This window comes from Carlito syrichta, unplaced genomic scaffold, assembly GCF_000164805.1.
Source record: "Carlito syrichta isolate Samal-C Ts95f unplaced genomic scaffold, Tarsius_syrichta-2.0.1 Scaffold311050, whole genome shotgun sequence".
NCBI classification, from domain to species: Eukaryota; Metazoa; Chordata; class Mammalia; order Primates; family Tarsiidae; genus Carlito; species Carlito syrichta.
In genome coordinates, this window is record NW_007255146.1 from 68,306 (window position 1) to 87,629 (window position 19,324).

The following is a 19,324-nucleotide window of genomic DNA, read 5'->3' on the forward strand; positions in this document are numbered from 1 at the left end:
GTCTGGGCGACAGAGTGAGACTCCAACTCAAAAAATAAAAATAAATAAATAAATAAATATATAGTGATTTTTTTTGTAAGTACAAAGCTCACAGATTCCATAATGCTATTATACAATTAAGACTACAAAGCAACTAGCTAACAACATTATGGCAGGAACAAAACCTCAAATGTCAATAACAAACGACTGTAAGTGGCCTAAATGTTCCACTTAAAAGACATAACTGGGTCATATGGAATGTCAATTTCTAGTTCACTCGTATTTCCCATCAAAACTGAACTGGATAAAAAAAATGTGGTACATATACACGAGGGGAAATTACACAGCCATAAAGAAGGACAAACATATGGACTTTGCAACAACTTGGATGGATTTAAGTCAATCATACTCAGTGATTTATCACAGAAACAAAGAACAGAGTTCCATATGTTCTCACCCATAAGCAGACCTTGAACAATTATAATGCTATAAGAAAGAAACTGGCAGTAGTGGGAAACTGCCGGGGGGGGGAGTGGGAGTGGGATTGGCAGTTGAGGGAAACTGAGAGGGGAGGGAGGGGTATACCTCATCAACAAAGGTACCTGCATAATCAACGTTTGTATACCTAACCCTGAATTATACCCTCCATCTTTATAATAAAAAAAAGACATAGACTAGAAAATTTGATTAAAAAGAAAAAAAAAAAAGATCTGCTGCCTATAAGAGACACACTTAATGAGTGAAGACACCCAGAGATTCAAAGAGGTAGGAAGAGATATATCATACAAACAGGAAAAAATGAGGATCTATAATTATATAAGACAAAAAAATCTACTTTAAATCAGCAGCAGTTAAAAAAAAGAATACAAGGTCATTATATCATGATAAAACGTCAATTCAATAAGACAACAAGAAAATATAACTACCCTAAATATATGTGCACCCAACACTGGAGCACTTAGGTTCATAAAACAAATACTACTAGATCTAAGAAAACAGATAGACAGTAATACAATACTAGAGAAAAATTTCAATATCCCACTGACAGCACTAGACAGATTACTGGAGAAGAAAATCAACAAAGAAACTCTGAACTTAAACTAAAGTCTAGATCAAATGGACCTCATAGACATTTACAGAACATTCTACCCACAACCACAAAATTTACATTTTTTTCACCTGCATGTGGAACATTCTCCAAAATATAAAATATCATATCTGTGGCCATAAAGCAAGTTTCAATAAATTAAAAAAAATAATAATATCTAGTATCTTCACAGACCACAGTGAAATACACATAGAAATAATTACTCTGAAGTCTACAAAAATACAAGAAAACTGAACAACTTGCTCCCGAATTATCTTTGGGTAAATAACAAATTGAGACAAAATCAAAAATTTTTGAAATGAATGAAAATAGAGACACAACATACCACAATCTCTGGGATACAGCAAAATTAGTGCTAAGAGAAAAGTTTATAGCATTAAATGCCTACATCAAAAAGATAGAAAGATCTTACTTCAACAACCTAACATTACACCTCAAGGAAAACAAGAACCAAACCCAAAGCTAGTAGAAGAAATAACAAAGATCAGAGCACAACTAAATAAGACTAAGACCAAAAAACCCCCCAAAAACAAAAAAATCAATGAAAAAAAAGTTGATTCTTTGACAATATAAACCAAATTGATAGACCACTAGCTAAATTAACCAAGAAAAAAAGAAGAATCAAGTAAGCACAATCAGAAATGATGGAGGGGACATTACAACTGATACCACAGAAATACAAAATATAAAAACCAAAAAAAAAAATCAGAGACCATTATGAACATTTCTATGCACACAAGCTAGAAAACCTAGAAGAAATGGTTAAATTCCTAGAAAAATACAACCTCCCAAGAATGAAACAAGAAGAAATAGAAATTCTGAAAAGACCAATAATGAATGATAAAATTTTATCAGAAATAAAATATCTCTCCCCTCAAAAAGCACAGGACCACAGATTCACAGTTAAATTTTACTAGACATACAAAGAAGAGCTGGTACCAATCTTACTGAAAGTATAATTAAAAATTGATGAAGAGAGACTGTTTCCTAACTTATTCTATGAAACCAGTATCACACCACTACAAACATCAGGGAAAGACACAACCAAAAAAGAAACTATGTACCAATACCCATGATGAAGCTAGATGCAAAAACTCTCAACAAAAAATAGCAAACCAAATCCAACAACATCATCAAAAATATAATGCATATTTGAGATAATTTTGATTTTAACCATCAAGTGGTTTTTATTCTAGGGATGCAAGGATGGTTCAACATACACAAGTCAATAAACGTGATTTACCACATAAACCTGATTTAAAAACAAAAACAATATAATCATTAATAGATGCAGAAAAAGCATTCAATAAAATCCAACATTCCTATATGCTAAAAACCCTCAAAAAACTAGGCATTGAAGAAACATACCCCCCCCAAAATAAAAACCATCACAACTACAGTACTTTGGGAGGTCAAGGCAGGAGGATTACTTGAGCCCAGGAGTTTCAGACCAGCCTGGGAAAAATAACAAGACCTAGTCTCTCCAGAAAATTGAAAAAAATAGGCAAGCATGGTGACACGCACCTGTAGCCCCAGCTACTCGGGAGGCTGAGGTGAAAGGATTGCCTGAACCCAGGAGGTTGAGGCTACAGTGAGCCATGAGCATGCCACTGTATTCCAGCTTGGGTAACAGAGTGACGTCCTGACTCAAAAAAAACAAAAACAAAAATTAAAAAAACACACACAATAATAAATACCAATATGACAAACTCTCACAGTCAATATCATACTAGAAAAAAGTTGAAAGCATTTCCCCTAAGAAGTAGAACAAGACAAAGATGTTCACTCTTATCATTCTCATTCAACATAGCACTGGAAGTCATAGACAGAGCAACCAAACATGGGAAAGAAATAAAAGGTATGCATATTGGAAAATAAGAAGTCAAGGTATCTCTGTTAGATGACATCATCTTGTATCTAGAAAACCCTAACTACTCCAAAAGAGTCTTAGACTCGATAAAAGACTTCAGAGAGATTTTAAGATACAATATCAATATACAAAAATCAGTAGCATTTCTATACAGCAATAATGTTCAAACTGAGAGCCAAATCAAGAACTTAATCCCATTAGTCACAAAAAAAATACCTAGGAATACATTTAACCAAGGGGATGAGAGGTCTTTACAAGGAGAACTACAAAACACTGATGAAATAAATGATATATGACAAAAACAATGTAAAAACATCCCATGCTCATTTGGAAGAATCATTATTATCAAAATGACCATTATTATTAAAATGGCCATACCATCCAAAGATATCTAAAGAGTCGATGCAATTCCTAGCAAATTATCGATGTCATTTTTCACAGAATTAGAAAACACAATCCTAAAATTCATATGGCATCAAAAAAAAGCCCAGATAGCCACAGCAATCCTAAACAAAACAAAACAAAAAAACCAAATCTGGAGGCATAACATTACCTGACTTCAAATTATACTACAAGGCACAAGAGATTAGAGGATTCTGCCCCAGAGAAACTTGCCCTAGAAAAAAGAACAATTGATACTAACAGCTGATAGCTTTTCAAAGAAAGAGGAGAAAAGGGAAATGGAGGAGAGGAAAAGGAGACAAAGGAGAATATGGGAAAAAGAGAGGGAGAAAGAAGGAGTTATCATCTAGCTCCTGCCTGCATGCATATAGATTCCAATTAGTGACTTACTCTCAAATATAAATGAACTTCTGTATAAAATTCTATCAAAAAAGAAAAGCAAATAGAAAAACTTAGTAGAAAACAGAGAAAAAGCATAGAGAAGAACAATACCTCAGGAAAAAAATCATTAATAGCTTCAGAAAGATGCTATAAACAAATTAAGGCTTTGGAAATTAAAAATTACATTAGATCATATGAGATTCAATTTTTAAATTAAGCTTAGAAGATATAGCTGAAGAAGTTTCTCAGTAAGTAAAACAAAAGCCAAAATTAAAAAGAAAATGTAAAAGTAATAAAACGAGAGAGAGTCAATTCAGGTGATTCAATATAAGGAGTTCCAGAAAGAGGGAATGAAGAAAACGGAGTGGACTATAATAAGACCCACTGAGTATCCTGACAATGAGTTCAAAAAGACTCTCACTGAGGCATATTTTCATGAAATTTCAGAACACTGGAGATAATGAAGAGGAAAGAGAAAAATAAAGAAGAAAAGATACATTCTATCAAAAGGATCAGGAATCAAAATAGCAGCTGATCTATTCATCAACAATGGAGCAAAGCCTTCACATTTCTGAGAGGAAACAACTAGCAACCCAGAATTGTACATCTGGATAAATTATATAGTGAGTGTGAAATTAGATTTAAAAACCACTTAAGAAATAAAAAGGCCTAAATTTATTTCTCAGCATCTTTTTTTTAGCAAGTAGAAATGTTCTCCATGAAAACCAGGCACTGTGAGGATGGCATGGGATCCTACATAGCAAAGAGGCAAAAGGAATTTTCAGGATGATGGTGAAGGGATAGTTGGCAGTTGTGCAGCAGGAAGCTTAAACAATAGATTTCCTGATGCATTTGACTATATTGACACAAATTCTATAGCTCTATAAAAGAATATGGGAAGAATGAATAAGTTGTACATAGAAAATTAAACAAATTCAAAGAGAAGGGTTAATTATCCAAGAAAATATTAAAAGGAGAAAAATGTGCCAAATTACTTGGTTCAGCTGTGAACATAATTTACTTAATCATAAAAAAAGTAAACACTGAGTATTAATTAAACACAATTTTATAACTCTACTGAGAGTATGAAAGTGGGGAAAGGAATATGAGTAGGAGAGTGGTATATGAGTGTTAAATTCTCATCTTGCATTTTACAAGGTATTGGGTAATGTCTTCAATTGCTTAATCAAAAAGAAAAAGAATGAGAAAACAGATTAAACACATGGAAGTAAATATGAGCAGAACAACTGAAAAAGTTCAAAGCATTTGGGGAGTGGTAGCTTGGGGTCAGCTAGGGGTCAGCTAGATGAGGAGATTGTAATCCCATTTGACATTTAGAACTAAATATGTAAATTGCCTTAATAAAAATAAAAATTAGAAGAACAAAAGCAAATTGCTTATACTTTCTTAAGTTTATTCATTTCTTAGTGATAGCAGGTCTTGTTTATAGACTTCCATGCCTGTATTCTGGAAGGTATTTTTAATATTCAGGTTCTAAAGAAAATCTTTTGTCTCCTATATAGGCTGAAAAAAGAAAATCTGTTCTTACCCTTCCTGATTGGATAAATCCATTATGAAATTAACTTTCAAAAAAATCAGACTTTAAGTTGAAGTAAAGTTAAAGTTGACACAAAATAACAACTTCTCTAATTTTTGCTATATCAAATTACTTATACTTTCTTATTTTTTAATCTAAAGTTTACCTAATCATGGGTACCAGTGTTAATTTTTTTTTTACCCCAAAAATAATTTTTGTTTTTATTTTTTTGAGTTGGAGCCTCAATCTGTCACCCAGATTGGAGTGCAGTGGCCACTCCCGGCCACCGCAGCCTCGACCTGCTGGGCTCTGGCGATTCTTCCACCTCAGCCTTCCAAGTAGCCGGAATTACAGGCATGTGCTACCACACCCGGCTGATTTTTTTGATTTCAAATTAAAAGTCAGAAAATGTTTGATAAATTATAATAAGAATTTTTCCCTGAATCTAGAAGCCATGAAGCTGGTCCATCGAGAGCCCAGCTGGTCAATGCTGAGGTGGCCGTGAGTGTGCCACTGCACTCCAGCCTAGGTGACAGAGTGAGACTCCAACTCAAAATAAAAAAGATGCTGTATATCCTAGCTGCACTCTGGATTATTATCTTCCTAAATAACACTTTATTTGATCAATTTGCACTTAAACAAAACTATAAGACTATGAGAAGTGGTCAAATCTGTTAGATCATGATCTATATTTCCAGACTGATAGCCTGTTACAAACGTCCAGTTGCTTACCAGGAATGTGTTTCCACAGTGCCCACAAACGACCCTTGTACCTTCTGGTTGGACTGGCAATGCAGGTTGAGCTGGCTGCTCTTCAGAAATAAGCATTACAGGGCCAAGATTAATTATGCGTCTACTGTGGAAAAAGGAAGAAAACAATTTAACTATCCCACAAATGTATTGAGAGCAAAACCTGCTACATATGGTCAAAAACATGAAACATGTCAGTGAAAGTAAGTTATGCTTGTTTCATAAATGAAGTGAATTAATTGTCAAACTTTGGAGCCAAAATCACAGAAAGTAGCAATAATCAGTCTTTCAAATGCAAAAAAAAAAAAGGAGTCTTTTTATATCTGAGATAGAAACCGTATATTATGGCATTGGTTCTAAACAATGACCTTGGGAACTTGGGAACTATTTAACTGCCATTTTTATCAGTTCAAATCAGAAAACAGTTCTTACCATTCCCTATCTAGGAAGACAACTTGAGTTTAGTAGAAGACTGAATGAGTTAAAAATATTCTAGATCACGAAAATGTGTGTGCATGAAAGTACCAAAGTGCTGGTTATAACCAAATTTCTCTGAGCAGTTTGGTATTCCTTGATGCCTATTTAATCAGAGATGGAAAGAAAGCAAACAAGAGCCTCCTTTCCTTTCTCTTCTCCAGTCTACCATCGGACAGGGCTGTAAATGATTTATGTAATGGTCAAGAAACCAGAGACATAACAGAAAAATTTTTTAAATTACAGTTTTTGAATACTGTATCTTGGCACATCAATAATGGCATTGGGTATGGGCAAATAATTCCAGAATTTAACATGTATATTATGTTCAGCAGAGATTAGCACAGCATACAGTGAGATACACATTAGCAATTAAAACACTGCAGGTTAAAATTAACTATATCAAAAGTAAATCATCTGGCTATTTTTAAATAAGTTCAATAAGTCACTGATTTATTACACTATTGTATGTATTGATTTATTACAGTGCATTAAGTAGTTACATAACATAAAGAAAATATTCATTTCTCATCTGAGAATATTATATCCTACAAATATCTATGGCTGTGAAGTTCAAACTAAGCATATCATTCTTTTAACAAAAAAATAATTTAGGTTCTGGAGTTACTTTGAGGACACAGACTCTGTCTAGAACAAGGCCTGGCATAAAAATGAGCCTTTAATAAATACTTGTTGAATAAGCAAATGAATGAATGAATGAATCTTTATCTCTTACCAGTTGGGTCTCGGGCATCCTATTCGCCGAGATGTGTCCTTACAAATGAGGAGACAATTACAAGGGCATCTAACATATTTCTTCCCTGTTGGGGGGTTTTTGATAGGCTAGATAAGGGAAGAAAATGCAAATACAGCAAATTAACCAAAATACAGATTGTCAAAGCTTGTTTGTGTTTAAAAAACACAGGCTCCTCATAGTGCTACCAAAGTACAGTTTAAGGAAAAGTACATTGTAAATAGTTTCAAATAGCATAAATGTTGGTAAGCACTATATAAAATTTTGGGAGCTGTAGAGATTTAATTATTAAGGGTATATTTCAAAATTAGTTTGTACTAGCCCTTTTAATATGGAAGGAATATTTAGTGCACACCAAGAGTTGCTTTGTCTTTAAAGTTCACAAGACAAGATCATCTAGCTGTCTGGCCAGGTGCAAACATCCACAGAGGACTCACGCACCTGTCCAGGAAGAGTGAGTTCAATAAGAAGAATAGTGGAGAAAGAGGAAAGCATTATAAATTTGAACTTTTATTAAACTTTATTTAATAGAATATAAGAAGTAATTAATTTTGTGACATATTTTAATTCTTAAAACTTTTGATAGCTCTTAATAGTAGCAATTCTTTTTTTTTTTTTTAAAGAACTTTACGGTGAATTTAAAAATAATAAATAATACTAAGGGAAAGCCTCTTTGAAATACTAGGACTGCAGCTTGTTAAACTAAATAATCTATGATGCACTGAAAGATGCAGACCATCACACCTATGGCATTTCTGACAAAAATGTGTGACCTAAAGCTAATCAGGAAATTTCAGACAAATCAAAATTGAGGAAATTTTTGTCTGTAGTCTTCAAAAATCTGAAGACAAAGAAGAAGTTACAGATAAAGGAACATTAAAGAGACATGACAATCAAATGTAACATATGATGCTGGTTTGACTCCAGAACTAGAATTTTTTTTCATAAAATACAATAATGGAACAATTAGAGAAATGCAAATTATTTCAAAAGATTAGATAACACTATTAGATCAGTGTGAATTTCCTGCATCTGATCATTGTAGTTTGACTGTATAAGTGAATGAACTTGTCTTTAAGAAATTTACATAGCCGGGCTCGGTGGCTCAACCTGTAATCCCATGCCTTTGGGAGGCTGAGGTGAGTGGACTGCCTGAGCCCGCGGGTTCAAGACCCGCCTGGGCAGCGAGACCTCATCTCTACAATAAATCAAAAAATCAGCCGGGTGTGGTAGCGCATGCCTGTAATTCTGGCTACTCGGAAGGCTGAGGTAGAAGGATCGCTGGAGCCCAACAGGTTGAGGCTGGGGTGGCCGGAAGCGGCCACTGCACTCCAGTCTGGGCGACAGAGTGAGACGCCAACTCAAAAAAAAAAAAAAAAAAAAAAGAAAAGAAATTTACATTAAAATGTTTAGGAGCAAAAAAGCACCATGTCTTCAATTATTATAAAAGTTCCTGGAAAAAGATAATTTATTTAGAGAGGGAAAGCTGGCGTAGTAAAATTTTAACAATTGGGGAATGTGGGTGAAGGACACAAGGAATTCTTTCTACTATATACTGTTAGATTTGTAAATTTTCTGTGTGTGTAATAATTTAAATTTTTTTAAATGTTAATAATTTTGGTAGAAATGTATAAAAGTTAGCAAAAAGTCACCCATGTTTCAATAAACTATATTATAGATAACTAAATTTGAATATAGGAAATTCACAAACATCTAGATTACATACCTAGAGTATCTAAAGTATCAAGAAAAACAGAATTTGGGTTAATTTCTGAATATTCAAATGTTAACATTAAGTAAATGTGTACTTGACAATTGACAGGGTATTTTTAAAATTTTATTTTCGTCCCTCCTCACTCCTAGACCTCAGTTTTCTCATTTGGAAAACAAGGCAATTTAATTAGAAGGTTTTAAGCACTGGTCCTCAGTACCAACCCCTACCATGTCATGTCTGGAATGCAATGAACTAAGAAAAAAACAAAAGGTCATTGGATACTGTCCATATGCATATATTTTAAAATTCTAATTTAGTATAATAAACTTGCATACCCCAGGCACTGTGCTGGGCACCTTATCCCTGTAATTCCAAATGCAACTTTATGAGGTATTATTATTATACCACTTTACATGAGGACACACATATTTAGAAAAGTCAAGTCCTCAAGAAGATGTAGTTGCTAAATGGCAGAGCTAGGATTCATACCAGTCTGTCAGCCTTGGAATCTCTGGTTCCTAATCAGATATGTAGTCAACTTGTATAACCCTTTCTAGAGTTTCTCAATTTTTCCATTAACTTACCCTAGAAATCATTTATCCTTTAACCTTCAATTCTGTATTCTCCAAGTCTTGCTAACACATTTCCATATTCTCTCTCTCTCTCTCTCTCTCTCTCTCTCTTTTAGTTGAAGCCTCACTCTGTTACCCAGGCTGGAGTGCAGTGGCACACTCACAGCCACCCCAGCATCAATCTGCTGGGCTCTGGCGATTCTTCTGCCTCAGACTTCCAAGTAGCCAGAATTACAGGCGCCCATATTCTTTCTCTTACACACACTTACACACACACACACACACATCAACCATATACCTTCCCAGTTCTATCTACTGAATAAAAAGGACTTTTATTAACTTTGGGGTTTTTTGCTTGTTTTGTCTTGTTTTTTAATCTCCATGGGTATATCATGTTCCTATCAGAGTGGCTGCCCAGGAGGGTAGACACAGTGATACTTTGTTTTGGTAATAAGATGAAAATGAAACACACCAAAATAGAATAGGGGACAGAGACATTAGGCATGAGAGAACTGTTCTGTTGGATCCGAGCCCATTATAGCTGTTGTTTCAATCTAGAATTCCTCCAAAAAAGCTCCTAGTTGTCTAACACTTGCTCTTTCATACATTTAAAATCAATTACATGTGTAAGCATTAGCAAGTTGTACATTAAAACACTTCACAACAGCTTTTTCTCTCACTTTTTTTCTCTATTGTAATATTACTGATTTCATACAAGGCAATCTGATTACATACTATTTATTTTTTCTAAAATTATTGACATTTCTTTACTCCACAGAGGCAGTAATTATGTAAAAATTTCAGCATAAATCCCCTTGTGCCCAGAAGTAGTACACATATAGCCAAACCTCATTGATCCCATATAATTCCTCACTTCTAAGTAGTCAGCTTGACTCTGTTTTGCTAAATCTACTGGGACTTTGAGATTCCTAAATAATTGACAAAATTCAATTCATTAAAGAACAAGAATAGTGGAAGAATAGGAGAAGAAATTAACACTATTATCAAATATAAGGAAACCTTTAAGGAACTGGGTTTTTTAATTGCTATGTATTTCTAACAACTCTTATTTGCTTGCCAACTCTATACAGGTCACTAAAAAAGTTGATACTAACTAAATTCACTAGTCAGCGTTCAACTTAAAAAAATAGCTGGTTTTGGCCGGGCTTGGTGGTTCAGTCTGTAATCCCAGTGCTTTGGGAGGCCGAGGTGAGTGGACTGCCTGAGCCTGTGGGTTTGAGACCCACATGGGCAACTTGGCAAGACTTCATCTCTATAATAAATCAAAAATTAGCCGGGCATGGTAGCACATGCCTGTAGTTCCAGCTCCTTGGAAGACTGAGGCCAAAGGATCGCCGGAGCCCAGCAGGTCGAGGCGGCAGTGGCTGACAACAGCCACTGCACTCCAGTCTGGGTGACAGAGTGAGACTCCAACTCAAAAACAACAACAACAACAACAAAAATAGCTGGTTCGTAGGTATCATCTATTTCTACCATAATGGTGTTTTCCAAATGATGTCCCTCTATAAAGAAAAAAAATTTACAATGAGATACATTGCTTCATAACTTAAGGTTTTATTTTATGACTTTTCTGTAGAACATATAAAGCCAAATACCCATGTTTTATGGTTCTTTAAGACATAACAATCACTGGCTGACTTTTTATGAATTTTTTTCTAAAGAGGAAAAAATACAAATACCAAAAATTAAACTAATATTTAACTGCAGATTTTGAGAGATCCAAATTTAACAAAGCCTAACTATGAAAGTAGAAACATATTTCATCTAAAACAGCATACGCTTTACAAATTTCTTACTGGAAACAACACAAATTTTGCTTAAAACTTTTTTGCTGGCCGGGCTTGGTGGCTCAGCCTTTTATCCCAGCACTTTGAGAGGCTGAGGCAAGTGAATTGCCTGAGCCTGCAGGTTCGAGACCAGCCCGGGCATGTTGGTGACACCTCGTCTCTACAATAAATAAAAAATTAGCCAGACATGGTAGCCTGTAGTTCTGGCTACTTGGAAGGCTGCGGCAGAAGCATCGCCGGCGCCCAGCCGGTCGATGCTGGGGTGGCCATGAGTGTGCCACTGCACTCTGGCCTGGGCGATGAAGTGCAACTCCAACTCAAAAAAAAAAACAAATTTTTTTTGTTCCCCAAAGTTCAGTTAAAACAAAAGTGTCCTTCAATTTTCTTTTAATATTTCACTAAATTGATAACAAATAAATAGAATAAAATGCCAAACTATTTACAAATACTTTGGCACACAATAGTAAATGCATAATTACAAAAGCCCAGGAAAACAATACTGACATACTATAAACATAAAATAAGTTAAAATAATTTTCCCCATAATGACAACAAAGATCACATTTGTAGTAAAGTTTCATATACAGTATTTTCATTTTCATGAAAACTGGAATGGATTTAGTTGTGATGTGGATACTGAAGAGATTTATAAATAACTATCATTGCTCAGTCTTATTTTAGAAATTGAAAAGTCAAATGGCATTAAATTTAAATTCAAACATGAAATTATCTTAATGGGTTTAGCTTTAAACACATGGAGCCATCCTTGTACGATGAAAGAGAAACAGAAGAAAGGATGAAAAATGATTTCCATATTTGTATACAGCCCATGCATACTTTTAAGTAAATTACTGAAGTACTTCCTTTAGGAATAAAATGTCACATAACAATTTATGCTTTTATTAATGGAAATCTCCACTTACCGTAGCTTCATTGCAAACCGTGCACTTAACCACATGCTGGTGAAGCTTGCCATCCAAATTGATTAGAGACTGGCACACACGGCAGTTTATTACTGGAATACCACTGGCATCTGGACTGACAATGGCCGTATAGGGAGGTGGAAGTTCCGCTGAAAAGATATTAGTCACTGAGTCAGAGTCTCTGAGAAATTATAAAAGCATAAAAGCAATAGAAGTAAAGAAGAAACAATCAAAATTTTCCTAACTTCTTCTACTTATGCTTTTAAAGCTAGCCAATTTGTCCTAGTTTTAGAGCATAAACATGCCTGAAACTACCTTATCAAGTAGAATAATTCTTAACTCTGATAAAATCCAAAAAATGTTTGCCTAGGTCTACCCCAATGACCCAGTTTCCTTTTATTAACCTATACTCAAAATACTCACTCCATTCCTATGTATAAATTCACAGAGCCTGTAATAGGAGAGTGGTGATTTATGCCCAAAGTAAAAATTTTATGCTAATGATCTGACTACCAAGAAATAAAAATCCTCTATGAAAACATAGTTTTTAAATTGCTTATCAATACACATAATTTACGTAGTTGCCACGTTCTCTGTACACTTGAACGAGTATAATGACTGTTGGCTATGATAAGAATAAAACAAGGTTTTGAAGGCAGTTAAAAAAAACAAAAATAAACCTAGGAAGACTAAACTTAGCATGGAACAAAGATAGAACCCACACTAATTTCAAGACACAAAGGAAAAATAAAGGAGATTTAACAATTACAAGTCTCAAATTTTTACTTTCCATCAAAAAATCTAAGAAATGCACTAAAGGGTTTATGGGTAAAGAATGATAGGTGAGATTACCTACTTCAAAAACTGTATCAACAATCACAACAAAAAGAATGAAGTAGTAAATGAAACAAGAGTAGCAAAATGTTGATAATTGATGCATGTAATGGTATGAAAGATCATATTGTTCATATTACTTTCATATATGTTTGAACATTTTCATAATACAAAGACATATATACACACAAATGCTGTTTTTCAGAGCCCTAAGGCTGACTGAGTAAAGAGTGGAGGCCTGGTTTCCAAATCAAGTGTTAATTTACCAGAAGTGTATATTTATTACAAAAGTCTGAGAAAAAGAATCTTGATCTGGAAGGGGATTTCTAAATGGGTCTGCCTAATCCTTTTCTGTGCCAGTCTCAACTATAGGCACAGAAAGCCCTTTCAAGGTAACCTATTGTCTTAGGAAATTTAGAAAGGACCACATCCTAACACAAGATTGAAACATCAAGGAGAACAGACATCTCAAAGGGCATCTGCAATACTATAAAATACAATCTCAATAGCTAATTAGAAAATGAACTACTTTTGAAATAGAGTTTTTTTAGTATACTATGTTAGAGTCTGAACTCTGTGACATTTTTAAAAGAGTTAGAGCATAACACGTTATGGTATGTTTTAAATCCACATATTACCACCTGGCATCCTTGGATGCTCAATCATATAGGAAAAAAACCACACAAATTTTTTTCAGACTGCTAAGGATTAGCATTCATTCAAGTGATTCATAAACTGAATTTCTGCAGCAGCCAAGGCTCTGAAAGAGGCCATTTTGAAATGACAATATGCTCACATTTCTGGGAGACTTACAACAGAACACTGCCAAACATTGAACTTCAAAAGAAGCTATACATGCCTTCAATTACAAAAATAGCTTTAAATCCTTGAAAGAATTTGAGCTTGATCCAGAGTGACCTGTAATGTATTAATCAAGAAGATAAAAACAGATTGTGGGAACAATAAGTCAACAAAATACTTAAGGTCTTGCAACTTGCAGATTACTTTATCAGATCTCAATAAAGAAGGCATTATGCTACGAAAAATAATACTTGCCTCACTACAAATACAAGACACACTTAGCTTCCTCTCTTGCCTTTTCCTTGAGTTATACAGTAACATGAAATAGTTCTCCCATAACCCCAGGTCTCCCTCTTACACAGAATATTAGAAAAGAAATGCAAAAGCAAGGCAATTTCACAAAGAAAACAAGTACATTGGAGGTGAGAGGAGGAGGTGACACAATGCAACCACATAAAAGGATACTGAAAACCATACACTCCACCAAACAAAAGCTTTGCTCAAAGGAATCTCCTAAGAAAAGTTCAGTGGACGATCTTAAGAATCATTTGAAGTACATCAGAGCCAATAAAACCCTGTAAATCTTGCTTCTAAGATTTTCTACATAATTTTTAATCTGTCAAAAAAGAAAAAGCTTCAGTGATTACATATACCAGAAGGATCTAATCTTTTGGAGGCTTGGGAACTCTAGGAAAGGGGAGAGAAGTGGACAGAAAACCAGTGAGGATTAGAAATCTAAAATGGAAGAGACTATAAGCTCCATGAGGCCAGGAGCATGTCTGCCTCGTCCATGGCTATTTCACCAGCACTTGTCATGGTGCCTAGTCTATGAAAGATGCTCAATAAATATTTAGTGAATGGCCAAATGAATCAATGAATGAGTGCTTCACTAAAATCCATAAGACCCATCTATTTCTCATAGAAAAAGAAGACAGAAAAATATCACCACTACTCTCTTTGCAGAGGGGCTAGGGTCCTAGCAGGGGAGGGCAGCTTGACTGGAAACAAGGTCTTTCATGTAGAAGAATACCGTTTCCAAACATGCATGGAGAGAGGTGAAGTAGTCAGGGGACACTGGCCTGGCCCACCAGATAAATGGAATCAATCTAAGGGATCAATAGAATGACAGATGTTGTGGCCTAATTGCTACTTTAAACAGAGCTTTCAGGCCTTTCATTTCCATTTTCTGTCTACTACTTTAGCCCTAAACTGATTTGGAGCTATTTCTTATACTTTCAGCCTCTCCTTAGCATCCAGATTTTACCCCAAGGAATCCTTCACCTGCAGCTCTACGCCCTCATGTAAAAAGGACTTGTAATTCCAAAAATTCCACAGTTAGAGATCTATTCATTTTGTCTCTTTTCACTTTAATAATATCGGTTTTTGATTTTTGATTTTTCGAGATGGGGCCTCACTGTTGCCCAGGCTGCAATGCAGTGGTGCAATCATAGCTTACTGCAGCCTCGAATTCCTGGGCTCAAGTGGTCTTCCCATTTTGGCCTCCTGCATAACTGGGACTACAGAAGTACACCACCAGGCCTCCATTTTCACTTTACACCAACAGATCGCCACTATTGTACTTTCTTATTTATTATTATATATATATACATACATATAAACATATATATATAAATATATATGTATATGTATGTATGCATGTATATTTGAGCCAGGGTTTCACTCCATTATCTAAGTTGGAGTGCAGTGACATAATCACGACTCACTGCAGCCTCAACCTCCTAGACACAGGCAATTCTTCTGACTCAGCCTCCTGAGTAGCTGGGACTATAGGCACATGCCATCACACCCAGCTAATTTTTTTAATATTTGTAGAGATCAAGTCTCACTATATTGCCTAGGCTGGGCTCAAACTCCTGGATTTAAACAATCCTCCCGCCTCGGCCTCCAAAAGTGCTGGGATTACAGGCATGAGCTATGACGCCTGGCTTATTGTACCTTATTTTAAATTTCTGCACTAGACAAAGAATCCACTATAATCTCAGAATGTGGAATCATTGGGTATTAAAAAAAATCACAAAAATTCCTCATTTTGGAAGAGTCTTGCTCATTATTTAAATAACAGTCATTTTTTTCTATGGAGTTTGCCTAATTGAAAAAGATTTTTTTTTCTTCATGTGAGCAGTATTTGTTAGGCCAGTAGTCTTAATCCTAAAAAATTCCCTCAAAGCTTCAGAATAACACAATGTTAGAAATTCAAGCAATCTTAAGAATTATGAAGTCTAACTTCTTCATTTTACAAAAGAGAGAACTTAAGCTCAGAGATTTTGACTTTTTAAATGTTAATATAGAACTTCAGCAAAGTCAAGAGCTGACTCTGTCCTAGAAATCTTTCCACAATAACTGCTGTCTCTCTTAATAAATAATGACTTAATATAGGGAAAAGATATAAGGACCAATGAGGAGATTTTGTAGGAACAGGTATGACTATGAAAACGAAGACTTGGGGGTTGAAGAAGATTATGAGGAAAAAGAGAAGAGTCAGAGGGGAAAATGAGGAAAGTATCTTTTAAAAAGAATCATTTCATCATGATAAAAATTTCATAGAAAATTGACTCATAAAAGGGATAGAATGAAGGCATATAGATCACAAGACATACATAATGATCTTCCTAAAACATTCAGAAGGAACCATTACTATTCTATAAACCCACAAGTAATCAGATTACATTTTTCCATTATAAACATCTACCTAATTTATGTATTTTATGCCAAACAGCTCCTTTGTCTTACTAATTCATCCTGGTATATTATCCATACTTCATTTTTTCCCCAGATACATCCTCCAGCATTTTCAAGATTGAAATTGTTTTGCTATACTATTCTAACCTTTATTATCTCAGTTATTCCTTTATAAGTCTCTCAATGGCAATATTTGCCAGTTTAACTCACTGTACCAGCATTCTATATTCAGTCCTTCAGGCCCTTAACAAAGATGTTGCACCATAAATGAAAAATGACATCAGATTAAGATGAGAAATATTTTATGACTGTTGGAGGAACAGTAAAAGTATAAAGGAGCAAGCTTAGAGAAAAGCTGGAATTTTTCTCCTTCAATTTTTATTACAGGGATCCATTTTCCCTTAGGATCTTTGTGGAGGATGTGGGTTAAAGACAGACTGAGTTTGGACATTATGGGATAGCTGCTTCTAATGTCAAACCTTTCCAGTCCAACTCAACACAGAGTAAAGGAAGACAACTTTCTGCTCCTCTCCTTCTTTAAAACCACAGAAATAAAACTATTTTAGGAGGTTCTTGGGTTCTCCCAGAACCATGACACTCTCGGAAGGATCCATTTGGCTAAAGGCAGACTGGAAGGCAAATGTGCCAGTTATCAGGCTACTGACCTTCAGCTCCAAATCTACCTTTTCTACTCTCTTTTGTGATGCTAGAGCTGGAACTCTGCAAACTATGCTTTGGTTTTGTCAGCTGGCTCCAGATTGTGCTCTGTTAATAGGAGGTGATAGAGGGAGACTGCAAGGCTGGAGGAGAACGAAGGGACTTGTTCCTTCTATTTGTTACCTGTTTGTTTCTGTGAATGTCACATCTCAGGAGTATTGCTTCATCCTGCCAGTGGCAGTTCTTTCCCGGAGGAACACTGAAGCCAGTTTGCAGTTTTCAACATTTTCCAGAACCATCTTCACTGTGTTCCCCCTTCCCTCCCAAAGAAGACCCCAGCACCAGCTAGCCAGTGTATGTATAAGACCCAGGTGTATGTATAAGACTTTCCCCAGAGTCTAGAGGCATCAGTACCAGCTGGCTGGTACCTGTTCTTCAGAAGTCATGTTTTAGTTCTGCAGGTCCCCTCTTCTAAATTACCAAATTTTAATAATTCCAATATCTTCCATTTGTTCCTTTAGCCCTAGTGGTGGTAGCTGCTTCCTGCTACCTCCTTGATATCTTAGAGTAAAATGTTTACCTTTCAGTTACCTAGTTAATAACTTCATACTTGGTTAATAATTCTTTATATTAAATTCTATTGTGTAGTTTCTCTCTTCTGACCAGTCCTAACTGATAAGAAAACTTATACCAGGAGTGATCCCAGGAACAAATCCTCAAAAATGGAACTGGAGGAATGGTTTGGTCAACTTGGACTTGAATGCTGTGCAGAGCTCCTTATCAATGGGAAACTGGATTGTAGTAATCTATGCGGTGCCATCCTGATGAATCAGATTATTCCCTGTAGTTGATTGTGATGTTTGTGAGTCCTTCACTTGGTCATTAGGATAGGCACAATTACTATAATGGCTGTGATGTGGATAGATTCTTAGGAATGCACTGGGTCCTTACAGACAGGAAATGAGAAGCTTGTGTCTTTAAATCCTCAGTTCAAGTCATGGTTAGAGAACCAGAGAACTATTAGAGCTTTAAAAGTACTTATCACTTATTTCTAATTAACAAGTGGAATATATTGATGGAAATCAAACACAGAACTTCATTGTGCAGACTGCAAAATTATTACATCAAGTAAATCCATAGCCTTACCAAGTCTCTCACTGAAAAGACATTAACTGCAAAAAAAAAAAAAAAAAAGTGGAACTCTGAAACTTAGAATGGGACCATCTGTATGTCCCCAAACAGAATTGAGAATCTTAAGCCTCTGAGTCACACTAGCCTCCCTTGCAAGTGGATTTATCATATAAAAACATGCATTCTCGTACCTCACTACAACCCTGGAGGAGGCCCAGAACATAGTCCCTTCACTATGGCATCAATAAATACATTATTTAGAAGAGCACATACATCCTGGTGTGACTACTCTCCAATGCAGACCAAATATTACAGTATAAGATGGTTCCATTGAGATGTGCTGCCTGATTTCAACAGAGATTATGGGATTCTGTAGAAACAAGTCAAATGGCAGCAATAAATCACCAAAGATAAGGTGGGCGCATGTATTATAAAGGGAAATAGTGGATATTAGAATATTTTGACCCACAAAGATTTTGGGCAGTGACTAATTGAAATTAGCCTTGGATTGAAATAGTTGGGTAATCTACCAAAAGTTACTTGGTATATATAGATAGAAAGGAAAAAAAATTCTAGGTGTTTTAACTAGCAACCCAACTTGAGTAGTCGAAATAGTCACAATCTTTCAACCAGTTTCCAACAAAAGTAGGTTCAAGACCCAGAGCACCTTCACTGAAGGAGTGGCTGGTGCCCTTGAGGAAAGATCTAGCAGCAGTGTTATAGCAAATACTGTAAATTTTCCTTCAAACCTTTCACAAAATGATCTGAGGCTATTTATTATACTCTTCATTGGGAAAAAGAAAATACTCAGATTGTTCAGTAATCATTAGAAACTAGCTCCTAGCTGGGCTCAGTGGCTCACCCTGTAATCCCACACTTTGGGAGGCTGAGGTGAGTGGATTGCCTGAGCCTGCAGGTTCGAGACCCAC

At 35.5% G+C, this 19,324-nt stretch overlaps 1 protein-coding gene across 3 annotated transcripts in view; it reads right to left on the bottom strand.

The window, feature by feature from the left end:
• TMEM55A (transmembrane protein 55A) overlaps positions 1-19,324 on the bottom strand; it is a 61,237-nt gene that overhangs the window by 27,254 nt on the left and 14,659 nt on the right. For 2 of the 3 annotated variants that reach the window (XM_008068488.2, XM_008068489.2), the window contains exons 2-4: positions 12,273-12,421; positions 7,238-7,344; positions 6,010-6,133 (exon numbers count right to left, since the gene is read on the bottom strand). In XM_008068488.2, the coding sequence (XP_008066679.1) occupies positions 6,010-6,133; positions 7,238-7,344; positions 12,273-12,421 (380 nt within the window). Of the gene's footprint in view, positions 1-6,009; positions 6,134-7,237; positions 7,345-12,272; positions 12,440-19,324 lie in introns of all 3 variants that reach the window. The other variant, XM_021717781.1, reaches the window with a different exon arrangement.